This window comes from Amblyomma americanum, chromosome 9 (genome assembly GCF_052857255.1).
Source record: "Amblyomma americanum isolate KBUSLIRL-KWMA chromosome 9, ASM5285725v1, whole genome shotgun sequence".
Taxonomy (NCBI): domain Eukaryota; kingdom Metazoa; phylum Arthropoda; class Arachnida; order Ixodida; family Ixodidae; genus Amblyomma; species Amblyomma americanum.
In genome coordinates, this window is record NC_135505.1 from 102,179,639 (window position 1) to 102,197,834 (window position 18,196).

The 18,196-nt window shown below is 46.1% G+C and overlaps 1 protein-coding gene across 1 annotated transcript in view; it reads left to right on the plus strand.

The window, feature by feature from the left end:
* LOC144103907 (uncharacterized) overlaps positions 1-17,390 on the plus strand; it is a 48,944-nt gene extending 31,554 nt beyond the window's left edge. Inside the window, exon 3 of the mRNA XM_077636620.1 lies at positions 14,305-17,390. Coding sequence (XP_077492746.1) covers positions 14,305-15,008 — 704 coding nt within the window. The 3' untranslated portion in view covers positions 15,009-17,390. The remainder of the gene's footprint in view (positions 1-14,304) is intronic.
* Positions 17,391-18,196: the final 806 nt, after the last annotated feature.

Here is an 18,196-nt window from a genome sequence, read left to right on the forward strand (position 1 = left end):
GGGCCTGAGAACTTGGCCCTCGAACTCTCTGCTCTGCTCACGTGAGTCGAATTGATGCATGACTTATTGTTTGTTCCAGTTGTGTGACAATTTCCATGTACGCGGTGACTACTGTTGAGCATTGGGCTGCAATGGCAGTGGCCAGATTCGCGTCGGCAAATCCTTGCAGGGCGTACTCTATTCGCTGAGGGCGACTGGTCAACCAGAAATGAGCTTTAACTTAGCCAACGAGTAGTTCATGAGGCTTTCTCCCCGTGCTTGCATGTGACTGGTAACTGGCTGTTGCCACTGCAACACGGTGAGCTTGTCGCTGAACTGCTTGAGAAAGGCTTGCCTGAAGCTTAGCCATGTAGGGCACTGGCGGCCGATGACTGCTTTCTAGTCAGCCACGGCTCCGCACAGTTTCCCACGGGCGACAGCGAGAAGTGTAGAAGGCTCCCATGAAGGGAGATCTTGACTTCGCTCGAGCTCTTCAATCCAGTGGGGCGCGGAAATGCTGCCGTCAGCACTGACTGTCGGAAGCGATGCGGATAGGTCTTTCAGTAGAACACGTTCTTGGGCAAGTTGGTTCATAGCTTGAGTAGATGAAGTGCACAAAAACACAGCACACACGAAAAGAAAGACACGAGACAGGTGCTACTGGCAATTGCAAATAGCGCCTGACTCGTGTCTTTCCTTTCCTGTGTGCTGTGTTTTTGTGCAGTTCATCTACTCAAGCGGATAGGTCTGGCAGAGTTGTAACCTGAACTGGGGCTACGGGGCATTGAGACACATGGAGGAACTGCTGCACTAAGCCCAAAAGAAATAAATACATAAATAAGGCAGTGTATGGTCAGGGCGCTGGGTGGATGCTACGGGGTCTGCGGAATGTGCCGTCATTGGGCGGTTTTTGGCAATATCAGCGAGCAGGCGATTTATTATTTCTTCCTTCATCCCGGTAGCATCAAGGTCTCAGTGAGTGAGCTCTTTGCGGAGATAATCCGCTGTAGAGCCAGCAAGGTCCTCCGGCGTAGCTTTGCTCCAGTTTACGAGAGGCATGGTGGTTGACGAGGTAGCGCATGCACAGAAACGGAACACACAGGTCGGCGTAGCAGTGCAAGGCTAGCAGGACAAGCAGTTCAGGCAGGGTGGGCGAGGTGGTCTATCGCGCAGGCAGGTATCACACAGGTTGGCGTAGCAAGGCAAACCAGTCGAAGAGGAGGAGCTGATTCAGGCGAAGTGGGCGAAAGGCTTCATAAGGCGAGAAAGCGAGAACATGGCGGTTACAAGCACAGCCCCATTGGAGAAGCGAGCTGGGCAAACAGTTCGGCGGATTATTCCAGCAGGCGGGCAGCTATCGAAATTCTCAGCATGGTCCAAGATTGAATGTTTGAATGTCAACTGCGCTAAATATGAGGTGCATGGGATGCGAGGCACACCAGCGGGGCCGACATCTGATGAAAAGTAGCTTTAATTAGGCACCATACATTTGCCCGGTGGGGCCGAGAACACACACCAAAACTCTATCTCTAAAACAAAGGAATCACATCACCTTGAGGCTTGCACACGCGAGCCATCTACTAATAGAATGTGTTACTACAGGCCTAGATGGTTGCCGATACGATAGATGGCACAACCTAATTGGCACGGGTAAAGGTCTGCAGTCCTCACAGTAGCTAACCTGTATCATTAGCTACATTTGTAAGTCTTGTTTATTTTCAGGAACTTATCAGGAAATGACATTTGTTGTGCCTTTGCACAACACACACAAAGACAGTCGTTATAAGTCTTTCTTGAACAAGGACTGTGAACCTGCTAAGCTTGTAAACTTGCATGAGTGGACATAAAATCATGTGATATGTAGATGGCATCACTTCGTGTTGAAAAGAGATTTCAAAGTCATTATCCCCATTATAATAGCTCGTGCCATTTGCCAGGCTGCTTCAGTGAAGAGATTTGGGGGAGCGAAAGGGCACACAACAGTGCTTTTTAATCTTGCAGTCTGAGTGGGATAAATTTTTGATGTTGATTATAAATTTGCTCATTAATATTCCACCTATAATTGTTTGCATTCCAACACATGAAAACTTACTCCTGTGAAAATCTTGATGTGTTTATTTCAGCAATGTTAGTGGCAAGAACGAGTGGGGAGAAATTGGTGTTCAGCCTCAAAATGATGTCTTGAGTTAGTTTGCTGGTTTAAAAAGTTCTGTGTTGTTTGGAATGAAAACTAACAAATGCTCACCAACATCTGTATTGCTATTTCTTAGAGTTTTGTCTCTGCTGGATATAAATGGTGTTATATTTGTCAAGTATTGGATCTGCATCATTTGCAATCTATTTTGGTTGTCAGAATGTAAGCTATTTGTTTGCTTCTTTGTTGTGTTGTAACTTGAAAAAGGCTTATCTATTTACATAAGGTGTTCATGATAATTAGCTGCCATGGTCTGCAGTTCTTGAAATAAAAAGTACTGTATGTACTTGAGACGAAAAAATATTGTATAATCTTGTATTGTAAAGCTCCTAAGTTAGGTCAGTTGCGTGAAATTGCTTAGTGCTCATGAGCATTTACTGCCTTTGGTACTGCCAGGGGTGCTCCAGCTGCTCCATTTGCACCATTCTGAAACATTTACATTTTGCTGCTCCAGTCTGCTCTAAAAGCGGAAAATTGTCAATATTGCGCCAAAAAGCACACGCGGTCACGGTAAAATGACTATTTTTGGCTACCGACTAAAATTTTTCCGCACTTGGCAATCCAGGGTGGGCTGGCTTGTGGTAGAATTTAGCCGCCAGTTCATTCGCACACATGAATGAAAGGACTCTGGAGAGGCGGTTAAGTCACATTTTTTGAAGCCGGCTCCCCTCTAGTCCCTCCCTACTTGGCCACTCGCTCAGTGTGCTTGCTCATGCGCAGCAGACGACGCCGCTGCGTCTAGCGTTACTATGGGCTGCGCCTTCGGCCATTGATTCCCAGTTGTTTTTGTGAAAGCACATGAGCACATTTTTGGCGTGCAACTTGGATAGCGAGGGACTCTCCTGAGTTTTCCTTTCTCCATGCTCACGCATCATATCGGTTGCATCATGTCGGTCAACCCTGAAGCAGGCTGAATAAGTCATTTTCTGGGTTGAAGAACAAAACCTTGGAGCAGGTCCAATGAGGTCAAGCTTTGTTGAAACAAGGGAATTTCAGCCTTGCTGATTCACTTTACGAGCTTGATGAATTTTTAAAATTCCAAGAAGCGTTGAGAGTGTACAACGTGAAAAAAATGGATGGTTCAAGTGAAAGTGTCCTTTGGACATTTAGTCAAGAACGGTTGGCTGAACTTGTGTGCAAGACAGTGCCAGCATTAATAAAATGCCTTGTCACTATTTTTTGTGAGCACCTTGTTTTTTTTCTGCCTAGCTACACAAGGCTGAACCTGATCATGTTAGTAGCAAACTCTTCGGGGTGACTCCTTTATTCCGTTCGTGCTGCTCCCAAGTTGTTCCGGAATTATCGTTCTGATACAAAGGTGCTCCAAAATGAGTATTTTTCTGCTCCAAAAATTGCTCCAGATCTTAAGATGGCTGGACCACCACTGGTACTGTAACATGTTGAATACATTATGGCTGTTTGTAAAACTCACTCACTTGATATATTGTGGATTAAAATGGAAAAGCAGTGTCACTCTTTGGTGAACCTGCTTCTTCACAAAGCTGCTGTTCTCTTTTTTTTTCTATTATACTTCAAACATCCACAGGCATCATTGTGCCTTGCATCTAGGAAAAAATATCTCACTCCCTTCAGCACTCAGTGCTGTTCCTCACAACAGGGCTATTCTGCCTTATGGCACTGCATTAACAGCGGCACACCAACTTGCAGTAATAATTGTAATAAGGGAGTAATTAGTTACTGGCAACCCCCCAAGCACAGCCTTACGGCTACATAGAAAAGCTGTACAGCTTCTATAGAAACCTGAAAAAGTTGGTAGAATGACTGCTCCGGTGAAGCAGCCCCGGGGTCAAACCGCACAAAAGGACGAATTTTTTAATTACTAGGTTTCTGTGGAAGCTGTATAGCTTTCCTTCGCAGCTGTAAGGCTTTGCTTAGGTGGATGCCAAGGCGCGCAAATTTCCCCATTTCTTACGTCACATTTGTGGTCGTTAAGCCTTCTGAGGAACTTTCCTGTTTCACCAACGTAAACGATTACGTAAGAAATGTGACGTAAGAAATAGCACAAACGTGACGTAAAAAATAATAATCACACGACGAACGCCATTGCCCAGCAAGAGCAAGAGCAAACTCGAACGATTGACTGGGACCACGCCACTGTCATCGCGAAGGAAAGGAACGCGTCATCTCGGCGGCTGATAGAATCTCTAGTCATGCAATCAACACAGTCTACCATGAACCGGGTGCAAGGAACCATGCCACCCATCTACGCACGCTCTTTGCGCCACGTGTTATGTATATAAGTCGAGACAATTTCTTGTCCCGCTCAGTGATCAAGGAACCCGTACGAGGTTCCGAAACATCTTTGAATTTCATGACATGGTCAGTGACCGTATTCCTTTTTCTTTAACCATAAAACAAATAAACTGAGACTAGAAACTACAAATAATGACTGCGTGGCTGTTTCCTATCACTTTGGCAGGTGCTGTTTTTAAGTTTCTCATTTCCGTGTTTATACTGACGTTTTCCCCTTATGGATATTGCTGATGAGCGAAACAACACACGCCTTCTTATTAATACAAATTGTTGCTGCCTGTCGAAGGGTGGTGGGTTCGACTCGCGCTGCTGGCCAGGTGCCCACCAGTTTCCTCAAAATGGGTAACAGCTATGGCCCGGCATGGTGCTCAGCTTGCTAGGGTTACATGGCTTGGCAAAGGAGTCTGCGCCTTCAAATCCAGTCCTTGTGCGCTAAATAAAAAAAAAGGGCCACAAATGGGCTTCTACCGCACGATGCGGATTTATGGTTGTTGACATCGGAACTTATCGCTGATCCGTCAGAGCAACTGGGGTCAAGACCCTTTTCCCAAGCATCTCACCCAGAAGAGCCAAGCACCAGGCCGGGGGAAATCTTGTACCCATTAACGCGTTCACTGCGGCGGCGGTTTTCGGAGTCCTAATCCCTGTGTGGTGTGGCCCACTGGTGGGCCACCTATAATCTTGGGTGCGCCGCGACAATGCGCATCCACGATGCTGAGGGAGCCACGGCGAAGCCAACTTCTTGGAACCGCAAATAAATGGCAACAACGACATGGAATGCGTATTTTTCGCAGGCTCTTTGATAAATCAGAGCTGAGCCACGGATTCATCCTGCGACTAAGTATTCGTTACGCACAGCATGAATATACGACGTGACCCACCGTTGACACACGACACAGTGAACGTGTTAAAAACCGGTGGGCACCCGGCGGCACTGAGGATCGAACCCAGCACCTCCCGAATGCGAGGCAGATGCTCTACAAGGCCACGCTTCGGTTTTTCCTGCTTGAGCCAAGCAGTGGCCTGCAGTATTCTGAGATAAATAAATGAAGTGCTGGTGAAAGGCAGCAGTGTTTCGGCTATAATTGTGATGACCCCCATAATGCGCAGATCCACACGGGACGGAGAGGCAAAGAGACACCGTATGGCTCAGTTTAAACAAACAGATATATTCAATAATTATACATGATTAAGATTCAGAGGCTGGGGCGTCCGAGCTTACGTGCCGACGACTTCATGGGGACGAAGGAGGGGCTCCGGAGTTGAGCTCGAGCGGTTGCTGGCAGAAGCTGCACGCCGTCGGGCTTCGGCGCTGAAGGCCCTCTTGGCGAACGATGTCGTCCTGAGCGTGCTCCTTCCGTACTGCTTGTCGATTTTTATATCCTCTTCTCCCCACACTCCCTAGGGTGAGGACGCCCACGCCGGAGGGGAAGGAGGGGGGCTAGGGCTTTCACTTGGGCGCACAAACACACCACCGCACTTATGGTCTCGCCCCCCTCACGTGTTGAGTCCGAGGGAAAGAAGGTTGTCTTCGAGGTAGCGCATAGCGTCGGCTGTGGTAAGGCGCGCTCTGGCCCGCTGACAGTTCCCGCGGGTCACCGGCCTCCGTTCTCCATCAAATGACACTCGCTCCTCAAGGTAAGGCGCGCTCTGGCCCGCTGACGGTTCCCGCGGGTCACCGGCCTCCGTTCTCCATCAAATGACACTCGCCCCTCAAGGCCGGAACGCGAGGTCACTAAAAGGCCGGGAAAGTGGTCCCTTGTCCTGGGATGTGCTCGGGAGGGTTGATTGATGAGGCCCGCCGAAACGAGGCCCCCTGGAACGGCCACGGTAGTTGGGGAGGATAAAGCCCGTTTCCCCGCGGCGGCGGCGTTCGACTCGTGCCGACACTATGGAAAGGGGGTCTGGTTGGGCTTAAACCCCTTCGTTCTGGTCGTCACTCTCAACGAGCATGGCTGGGTAATTGATGATGCGGCTGTCATCTGGGTCTCCGTCTACGCCGCGCCGTCGAACGCGGAACCTCGTAGCACACACAAGGAACGTCACATAATCTATCACCGGGACTCGCGACCCTGAGCCGATATCCTGAGATTATCGATGTTTCAAAAAAAAAATGCACCATTTTATTGTGCGTAAGAACGCACCTTTCTAACTCGCAGCCATTACGCGTGTCTATTTTCTGGCACCCAGTATCTTGGGACCCACTCGCTCGACATCTGCAAGCGTTCACGCACCCTGCGGTAATTAAATAAAATAATTTTGAGTGCATACAGGTTCTAGTAGTATAGACATCAATCTACAGGCGAGTGTCTCCAGTCCAAGAGACTGTAACGGGGCACTCGATAGAATAATTGCTAAACTAAGTGACAAGCAGCAACACAAATAGGTTCTAATAAAATGGTAACAACGCTAATAACAGATAAACAATACATGTGATGCTAATGAAACATGTATTGTCAGAGCAAAAAATAGAGGCCCAACAGTCACCGAAATCACTGAGACCATCGGGGAAGGTTCCTTTTTTTCTGTTTGTTCAATGCAAAATAGCGTAATTACTTATTGACAGAAAGGCAATTGATTACGAAGTGGAAGAAGAAACAACCACATGCCGCCAGTGGGATCGGAACCTTTTCGGCTTTTATACTATGTGAAGTCTTCTTACTACGAATTTCAGAACTTCGGATATTACAAATGCAAACGACGCGACTGTCGAGCTAGGTATAAAGTAGGTTCAACTGTATTCCAAATCTTTAAGCGATTATTACACATTTCTCCTTGACATGTGTGATTATTTCCCACGAACAGAACTGACGGAAAGACAGGCAAAAGTCGCCACATCTGCCACTATCGTCGTGCAAAAAATATTGACGCGTCGATTACTCATTCGTGCGATTTCTTAGCGGTGTCATGATTGCAGTAACCTCAAAACAAGCTTTGCAGGTGCATGATACATATAATGCACCTGTGGAAGTCACACATGCTGTTAATATCGGAAGCGTTAATAGTGGGAACCTCCATGATACCCCGTACACGATCATAGGCTATATCGTAGAAAGGATGGAAATTTGCTTCACACCCAGTTATGTTTACATTGGTCACTCTCACACACAATTGCATGTGTTATAAATTACGATGCGCGTAGTGCAACCAAAAGTGCACAGACTTTGGTCTGGTCAAGATACGGTGTAGTTTTTCAAAAGCATAAAAAAACAAATGTTGAGAAGGTTTGCTGTGCATAGGGCATGTAGAGCGCGGAAGCGCAGTTTGATGTTAACCTCGTGCTATGTCGCGACGCTTGTTTGACTGCGAGTGTTTCTTTAGCACATGCACATATTTGCTGTGAAACTGCTTCTGCTGTTCACAGGCAAACAGGAGCAAAAAAAAAATTAATCGGGGTTTTACATCGAAATTCCTAGTGCAGCATCAGCAGTGGCATGCTTCCCGCATTGCAGTGACAGCACGGCTGCTATTGACATTGGCAAGAGGCAGAGGTGATCAAGTCGTGTCGCTAAACAGTAAAGCGAAGACAAAGTCTACAAACGCAACACAAAGCCGAGTAGCCAACGACGCCAACCACGCTCCTGCGGCTTGTCTGCTCCGTCCTGCTATATGATTACTCATTTTAAAACCAGATGGCACCGGTTCTCAGATTTAGGTGTGCCCCCCTGGACAGTGCAGGTTCCCTATAGTATAATGCAGTATACAGTAATCAGGGTCCTGAGAGTGGCAGAGCTTCATCCATGCTGTTTGGTGCCTGCATGTTCATTTTAGGATGGGTTATTGAACTAAGGATTACTCTTTGCTAGGGGATAACTGAGATTTTATTTCTAGGCTACTTAACATGCAGTTACTAGGAATACATCAATGGGTCTGCTACGCAGCTGCTGGAGAGGTGACGCTTCCAATGCGAGTCATCGTCTGCTCAGTGTTTATATGAGGGTGAGGAGGAAGGCGGCGGCTGAATGAAGGCTTGTGCACATCGCGCCTTGCTAGCGGGTGTCACGTACCCCACTGCTTACGGGCTGCCCAAGAAAATCACTTATGCCGGATTGGAATTAACAAGTAGCCCGGGACTTGAAAATTGAATGTGGCCAGTGGCTCCTGGAACAGACGGTGTTCACAGAGAGTGGATCGATCAAGTTGTTGACATCAACTAGATATCGAACTTCTTTCGGCAATTTTGTCAGCGGGTACGACGGTGCCACTTAAGGTGCTCTTGCAGTCACTGGTCCACAGCTCATACGCAGACCGCTAACAAGTTGCAAACACAGCCAGTCTGGCCACACTGCGCTCGTAGTGTTTTTTTCGTTCTTACACAAAAAATTGGCAGTGGCTTAGCTCAGCTATGCCAGGATATGTGTAGCGAGAGCTATATACGTACGCATTGCTTAGCCCTTAGAGTTTCATTCTTGCACTGACGGGCCTCTTCATGCCAAGCAACGATTTCGGGGTCGTCCGAAGCAGCTTCTCGTAGCCGACGACGATGCTGCGCGTAGTACACGCGAGAAACATTTTTATGAAGACCTGTGCTGCCAAGAATTCTCTCCGTTTCCGGCGTCCGACTCCCAAACCTGGGTGGGGCTGTTGTTGTGGCTTTTGTTATTTTTTGTTATTTTATTTTGTTTTGCTTTAACGTTTAAGGTTTTGACTGTTTTTGCGTCGAATGCATGACACTGCTTTTGCTATGATTTGTTGCATGGTTTATCTTTCTATTATAAGCTAGTGCTTTGTTTGCGCGTAAGCTAAGGCTTTAGGCGCATTTTGTTTTTAATCTTGTAATTTGCATATTACTTGTTACTGGGTTGTGAGCGATAGAGGGGAGGGATGGCACATGGTAAATGAGGGCTATAATGTGCCCCTTTTCTTCCACTAGACAGTTGGTAGTGTGAGCATGTGTTGTCTTGTTTTTCCTCGTGTTGTCTTCACTGCGACGCAGTTTTTTTCAGTCATGCACCAACTCGCCCCACAGGCCGTCATAAGTGACAGCGCACGTCTGCTTGACGCACTATGTGCAGCTCGCAGACATCAAGCTGAACGAAACAATTCCCAGCATTGTTTGAAGGGCGTGTTTGTCTTACTCATCCGCTAATAGCACAGATCGGAGCTTGGAGAGTAACGTCGGGTGTGTTCTAAACGCGCATTCAAAATTGGCGCTGCGTGGCCCGGAGCTTTCTGCCAAGATAAGTCCACGGCAGCAACAAGGCAGCGCTGCACTAACTTCAGTTTCGGTTGTCTTTTTTTTTTTTAGCTACTACGGCTTGTTGGCACTAAAACTAACTGTGCTTTAAAACAAAATAAAAAAAATGTCCATTTAGCGAGAATCGAATCCAGTCTTCCGCGTGTGAAGTGAGTTCACTAACTACTATGCTACGCAGCATGCGGGTTCTGCCGCTTCTAAAAAGGCACCTAGCGAAGAGTAACGTTCGCAGCCACGACCGGCTTTGTTACAGCCGGTCGTGTTCGCAGCGATCCTACGGGAAATTTCCCTTCTTTTGCCTCATTTTCCGGCTTTCATTTGGCACTCTCTCTTCTAGTTCACTCTAATGAAGTGAAAAGCCGCCAGTACCGCCAGCTTTCCCTCTAGGGCTTACTAAAGAACTCTATGGTTTTTCAGCTTCAGTCGTTTTTCGCTTAGCATTTCGTCTTTTTACTGTTCTCGTCTTTTTCCACGACAACGCCTGTATACCTGTTTCTGTACGCACATGAGTTATATCGTCTGCTGACGTTACTCAAGCTGGAAGTAGCAGAGGACGCGCCCACCGCAAGCGACTGCAGCGCCACCGCCTAGACAGTAACCGTTTTGGGCCCGCTGACTCTGCTCTGCACCCGGCTGCTCTTATTTAAAAACGTTGGGCAACGTTTTTATATAATGCTGGATAAAACAAAGAAAGCTAACGTTGCACTGTCACAAAGTCTAGGGATGGCGCTCGCGTCTCTTTGAGATGAAAGCGCCAACGGAAGTGGGGCCGATTCCTGGGGGCAAGTTATAAGCAAGTTTTCCAACTGTCCTTACCTGAAAACATTGGCTGTGGCTCAACGTCCCGGCATATCCAGCATGACAGCTGCTGGTAGTTTTTCGGAAGAAACCATGGAAGAAAACTCCGGGGAATGTTTAAAACGGTTGAATCAGTGCGAAACCAGCGAGCCCACGGATTTTTGCTGCGTTGAAGAGGACGGAGAACAGGCACTGGACAGTCCCGTAGGTATGTGCCATTGCTTTTGAGGCAACAGCAACATGTGCCATCTTTTGAAAGGGTTGAGAGAAAACTGACTCCAACCAACATTTTATCGTTGCCCAACGTTTCGGGACCAACTCGGTCCATGTGCTGACAAAGGGAGAGCGAAAGCAGCACCCCGCTGCTGCTGGCACACTTTAGTCGCCCCTGAAGAAGGGACCGAGTTTTGTCCCGAAACGTTGGGCAGATAAAATATTGCTTGGCGTCAGTTTTCTCTCAACTATCCCAAGAACCCAACCAGGCGGACTTCCTTCGATGATGCTCAAATATTTTGGAAAGCTAACAACGGGATGGAGTGCTCGCGCTAGGCGAACGGATGACGGACGATTTTGCTCGGCATTGGTTCCCATCGGATTAGTGCTTCGGCACTAAAAAGCTGGTGTGTGTTTAAAGTTATTGATTTCTCGAATCTCAATATACTTGAGTTGCATGGTGAGCACCTGCGCTAGAAGGTACCCTACCATGCCGCTTGCGTTTCGTCCGCAGAGAGCGCTCTGTGCAGTAAGCGGGAACGATTTGTTTCGGAACGTTAAACTTCACGTAACTTAGCGGCTGAAATAATTTCTGGCTGCATATGAGTTTGTCTGCGCGAAGCTTATGCTGGAATGCTTTGACTCGAATTCAGCATGACAATGATGCACGCGGCTTTCGCTCGCAATTTCTAGGATAATCGAAACCAACGTCGGCTTTGCACTCCAACTGACATTGGATGCAACCTTTTTGAGCTCCTAGCTATTGCAAGTGTGCGGCTTGGTATCTTAATCTTATGCATAATCAACAAATGGTAATAGCTTGCCGACTAATTGAAAATGTATGTTTGAAATGTGCTGGCCGCTTCTTTTCTTTGTGGAGTGGAATGCTGGTTCACTAGAGCACTAGAAAGGCAGCTTTGATGTTTTGCACAAATGGGAAACTTTGCTTAATTGGTGCACTGCAGAGCAAAAGGGAAGCGTGATTATTAATTAGCTGATTGTGTCAGATACTCGTTACCTGATCTTTGTAAGGGCAGTGCTCTAAGGCAGGTGTAATAGCTGTCGGTCCTTTCCTTGTGTATGCTTTTGAAACATTAACTGAACAGAGGCACGTAAAAATGTAGCGCCTAATATTTCCTATGTTTTTAGGAAGAGCACTGAAGCGCGCTTACTAAAGGAGACAGCCTTCGTTCTTCCTGTGTTTTTGCTCGGATGTAAAGGCAGTATATTTAATTTGATAGTCAACATGATTTTTGTTTATTTCACTTGCTTCAGAATATTGCGAATAGTCAATTGGCTTTCCAGTGCTGATCCTTCTGCCTGTCGCACTGCCATCGATGCTAACTAATAACCCTAAACAATTTTGGGACGTTGTGAACGAAATGGATAACTCTACAATTAATTTAAGGGCTTCAGGTGATAAGATAATTCCCATTGAAATGTCCATGGATGTTCTTAACAATGTTTAAAGCTGCTTCTACAAACAGTTTAAATTTATTATGGATCCTGCTGGGATCGAAAAAGTAATTGAACAGCTCAAGATGTCGGCTCAAGATCTCAAGCGGCAACCGGTATTGGCAGCCGTGTGTGGGAGGGGGGTTGCCGGTTCCGCACTTTGATGGAGCAGCTCCGTAAGCCTCCGCCGCTTGTAGTGGTGCAGGCTTGTAGTGTGCAAATGAATTTTACACAAACAAACTTGGCATTGCTGTTACCTTCGTTGCCAGAGCTCATCGCCCGTGGTGTCTTTTTACTGACGAGGAGCAACCAGTCATTGCTAAATTTTATAATAAAGAAAAACCTAATCTGTCGTAGTACGTACATAACACCTGACATGTACTGTCACGAGCAATATGACCAGGAACAGGGCAGCGCGTGGCAGGTAGCCTCAAACCCAGCTAGTGGCGATGCAGAGCGGCCACATTTTGCAACATTGTGAAAAGGGTTCTGCTGTGTCACCTGCTTCTTATAAATGCAGGAATCCACCTCCCTTTCCACTTTGTTTCTGAAAGCAGCCACCACGTGTCGCTACAAGTAGGGTTCGAGGCTATCGGGCATGTGCTGCCGTGTTGCTGCTCATACTGCTCAGATAGTACAGCAATCAAGTGGAGCCTTCGACCTGGGTACTCTTGTCATATGCACTTAGTAGTAGTAGTATTGAAGTCACAATATTCGGTTAATCAATATCAAGTGCCGAGAAGGGAGTGTGCACGAGCTGGTCTTGCAGCTATCCAAGGCAAGCCAGGCACTTCACGAAAAAAAGGGTGAAGAGGGGAGGCGAGAAGACTGAATGGCCGGTGGGCATTCCAGAAGGCAATGGGGGAAATTAGTGTATGTTTCAGGACGATTATAACATCCAGGAAATGTTGCACGTTGCTGCAAGAAAGTCTGTGTTAGTAGGATGTTGCATGTCTCTTGAAGTAAATTTGTGACTTGTAGAATTGAGAAAAAAAAACAAAACAAGCAGCTGGAACTCGCCCTTGTGCTCCAGCAGTGTGCAAAATGATATTTTCATTAATTCTGTATTCTGTGTTTTTTACTGAAAGCAGCAACGGCAAAGGTGGAAATTGCATGCTTTGAAATAATTACCCATCTGGTGCAGGAGTGTTTGGCACATCGATTTTTGACTCTTATGGTGTGCACTGTTGAGTCTTTGCAAATTTTTGCTTGGGTCACTCAGTGTGACACCACCACTTTGCACTCTTGCTTTTTCTCCTGGTTGGGGTTTTGTGAAGACCAGCTTTTGCAAAAACTATGCTTTCAGTATTGTGTGGTGAATTCTACGCAGTATTTTATTTGCTGCTGATCACTGGTTTATGGGAGTTCCCTTTGCATTACTGAAGAGCGCCCTCGATTGCTTGTGGTTGCTCACTAATGACTGACGTTCCTTCGTGATGAGCGTAGCATTACTGACTTTCAAAACTGTATTCGCTCGTTTGTGTATTCAGCCTGCACTCTGACATCTTCCATTCTGTTTTGAGCAGTTTCTAAGAGGAGCGGATACTTAGCTGTATGGGGTGCACTGTGACTGAAGTTTTTTCTTTTCTTGCAATACTGAGCGGTGGCCAAGTGGTTGAGCATCCGCCTCGCATGCGGGAGATGCGGGGTTCGATCCCCAGTGCCGCCGGGTACCCATCGGTGATACAATGGGTACAACTTTTTCCCTGGCCTGGTGGTCGGCTTATCTGGGGTGAAATGCTTGAAAAAATGGGTCTTTGACCACACCTTGAGGAGTCGAAAATACCTTGTGCCATGCTGCTCTTTGGCCGTAGATGCCGTTGTGCCATAAAAAATCCATAATCATCATCAATAATCATCATGAATGCTGGTCTGCACCTCTCATGGTGTATGGATTTCGATTCATGATGGCAGTATGGACCTTCAGTTAACTTTGAGAGAGAATTTTGTTATTACAATGTGAAGATATTTGAAAAAAATTGCTTGCCCAATGTTTCTGGAGAGCTGTGTGCTCTATTGATGCCGTACACTGTTGCACAAGAGGGCTCGAGTTTTACAAGATTAGCTGATCTGCAGTGATCTTTTATCCCTTGCTTGAAGGGAATTGGGGATTGTTGGTTCTTGTATTTTATTGAAACTACTCTGCTTTTTAGTTCTTGTATTTTATTTAAACTACTCTGCCTTTAAAATGCAGGTTCAGTCGTCATGCAAACCGGACACAGTGCAGCTCCGGTGCAAGATTCTTCCCATCCAATGGAATCTCCTCCTGGCATGTGTAAGCGCCGAGTCGGTAGACCCCCAGGAAAGAAGCTACACGATTGCCCCCGCTGCAGCAAAGTATTCAAAAAGAGAGCCCTGCTAGTGACACATCTCCGGGTCCATACCGGTGACCGCCCATACCATTGTGACCAGTGTGGCAGCAGCTTTGCAGAACGCAACGTCCTGATAAAACACCGGCGCACTCACACAGGCGAGCGTCCTTACCATTGTGAGCACTGTGGAGACAACTTTTCTGTAAAATCCAGCCTGGTACGCCACTTACGCACTCACACTGGTGAACGTCCTTACCATTGTGACCACTGTGGTAGCAGCTTTGGAGAAAAAAGTAACCTGGTGGTACACCTACGCATTCACACTGGTGAACGTCCTTATTATTGTGAGCATTGTGGTATGAGCTTTGCATTGAGGAATAGCCTGGTGGCTCACATTCGTATCCACACGGGTGAAAAGCCATTTCAGTGTGAGCTGTGCCCCATGGCATTTACAGAACACTCACACCTTGTAAGTCATGTTAGGACCCATAAGGGCGAAAAGCCCTTCCAATGCGACTTATGCCAAAAGACATTCACTAGGAGGCGAAATTTGAGAAATCACAAGAACTTGATCCACAAAGAATAGCATTGGCCCATGATGCCATTTGTCAATAGGTTTTACTAGCCATCCTTTTGTGTACAAAGCAACAAGATTCTGGCTGATTACCCTGTGAAAGGTGTTGGTAGCGTGAGGTGCATGGGATGTGAGGCGTGCCAGTTGGGCCGAGGTCTGATGAAAAGTAGCTTTAATTAGGCACCATACATTGGTCCATTTGGGTTGAGAACACACAGCAAAACTGTCTAAAACAAAGGAACCACTTGGCCTCAAGGCTTGCACACGCGTGTCATCTACTAATAGAATGTGTTACTACAGGCCTAGATGGTTGCCGATACGATAGATGGCACAACCTAATTGGCACGGGTAAAGGTCTGCAGTCCTCACAGTAGCTAACCTGTATCATTAGCTACATTTGTAAGTCTTGTTTATTTTGAGGAACTTATCAGGAAATGACATTTGTTGTGCCTTTGCACAACACACACAAAGACAGTCGTTATAAGTCTTTCTTGAACAAGGACTGTGTACCTGCTAATCTTGTAAACTTGCATGAGTGGACATAAAATCATGTGATATCTAGATGGCATCACTTCGTGTTGAAAAGAGATTTTAAAGCCTTTATCCCCATTATAATGGCTCGTGCCATTTGCCAGGCTGCCTCAGTGAAGAGATTTGGGGGAGCGAAAGGGCACACAACAGTGCTTTTTAATCTTGCAGTCTGAGTGGGATAAATTTTTGATGTTGATTATAAATTTTCTCATTAATATTCTACCTATAATTGTGTGCATTCCAACACGTGAAAACTTACTCCTGTGAAAATCTTGATGTGTTTATTTCAGCAATGTTAGTGGCAAGAACGAGTGGGGAGAAATTGGTGTTCAGCCTCAAAATGATAAGTCTTGAGTTAGTTTGCTGGTTTAAAAAGTTCTGTGTTGTTTGGAATGAAAACTAAAGAATGCTCACCAACACCTGTATTGCTATTTCTTAGAGTTTTGTCTCTGCTGGATATAAATGGTGTTATATTTGTCAAGTATTGGATCCACATCATTTGCAGTCTATTTTGGTTGTCAGAATGTAAGCTATTTGTTTGCTTCTTTGTTGGGTTGTTACTTGAAAAAGGCTTATTTATTTACATAAGGTGTTCATGATAATTAGCTGCCATGGTCTGCAGTTATTGAAATAAAAAGTAGTGTATGTACTTGAGACGAGAAAATATTGTATAATCTTGTATTGTAAAGCTCCTAAGTTAGGTCAGTTGCGTGAAATTGCTTAGTGCTCATGAGCATTTACTGCCTTTGGTACTGCCAGGGGTGCTCCAGCTGCTCCATTTGCACAATTCTGATACATTTACATTTTGCTGCTGCAGTCTGCTCCAAAAACGGAAAATTGTCAATATTGCGCCAAAAAGCACACGCGGTCACGGTAAAATGACTATTTTTGGCAACCGACTAAAATTTTTCCGCAGTTGGTAATCCAGGGTGGGCTGGCTTGTGGTAGAATTTAGCCGCCAGTTCATTCGCACACATGAAGGAAAGGACTCTGGAGAGGCGGTTAAGTCACATTTTTTGAAGCCGGCTCCCCTCTAGTCCCTCCCTACTTGGCCACCCGCTCAGTGTGCTTGCTCATGCGCAGCAGACGACGCCGCTGCGTCTAGCGTTACTATGGGCTGCGCCTTCGGCCATTGATTCCCAGTTGTTTTTGCGAAAGCACATGAGCACATTTTTGGCGTGCAACTTGGATAGCGAGGGACTCTCCTGAGTTTTCCTTTCTCCATGCTCACGCATCATATCGGTTGCATCATGTCGGTCAACACTGAAGCAGGCTGAATAAGTCATATTTTCTGGGTTGAACAAAACCTTGGAGCAGGTCCAACGAGGGCAAGCTTTGTTTAAACAAGGGAATTTCAGCCTTGCTGATTCACTTTACGAGCTTGATGAATTTTTAAAATTCCAAGAAGCGTTGAGAGTGTACAACGTGAAAAAAATGAATGGTTCAAGTGAAAGTGTCCTTTGGACATTTAGTCAAGAACGGTTGGCTGAACTTGTGTGCAAGACAGTGCCAGCATTAATAAAATGCCTTGTCACTATTTTTTGTGAGCACCTTGTTTTTTTTCTGCCTAGCTACACAAGGCTGAACCTGATCTTGTTAGTAACAAACTCTTCGGGGTGACTCCTTTATTCCGTTCGTGCTGCTCCCAAGTTGCTCCAGAATTATCGTTCTGATACAAAGGTGCTCCAAAATGAATATTTTTCTGCTCCAAAAATTGCTCCAGATCTTAAGATGGCTGGACCACCACTGGTACTGTAAAATGTTGAATACATTATGGCTGTTTGTAAAACTCACTCACTTGATATATTGTGGATTAAAATGGAAAAGCAGTGTCACTCTTTGGTGAACCTGCTTCTTCACAAAGCTGCTGTTCTCTTTTTTTTTACTATTATACTTCAAACATCCACAGGCGTCATTGTGCCTTGCATCTAGAAAAAAAAATCTCACTCCCTTCAGCACTCAGTGCTGTTCCTCACAACAGGGCTATTCTGCCTTATGGCACTGCATTAACAGCGGCACACCAACTTGCAGTAATAATTGTAATAAGGGAGTAATTAGTTACTGGCAACCCCCCAAGCACAGCCTTACGGCTGCATAGAAAAACTGTACAGCTTCTATAGAAACCTGAAAAAGTTGGTAGAATGACTGCTCCGGTGAAGCAGCCCCGGGGTCAAACCGCACAAAAGGACGAATTTTGTAATTACTAGGTTTCTGTGGAAGCTTTATAGCTTTCCTTCGCAGCTCTAAGGCTTTGCTTAGGTGGATGCCAAGGTGCGCAAATTTCCCCATTTTTTACGTCACATTTGTGGTCGTTATGCCTTCTGAGGAACTTTCCTGTTTCACCAACGTAAACGTTTACGTAAGAAACGTGACATAAGAAATAACACAAACGTGACGTAAGAAATAATAATCACACGACGAACGCCATTGCCGAGCATGTGCAAGAGCAAACTCGTACGATTGACTGGGACCACGCCACTGTCATCGCGAAGGAAAGGAACGCGTCATCTCGGCGGCTGATGGAATCTAGTCATCCAATCAACACCGTCTACCATGAACCGGGTGCAAGGAACCATGCCACCCAACTACGCACGCTCTTTGCACCACGTGTTATGTATTTAAGTCGAGACAATTTCTTGTCCCGCTCAGTGATCAAGGAACCCGTACGA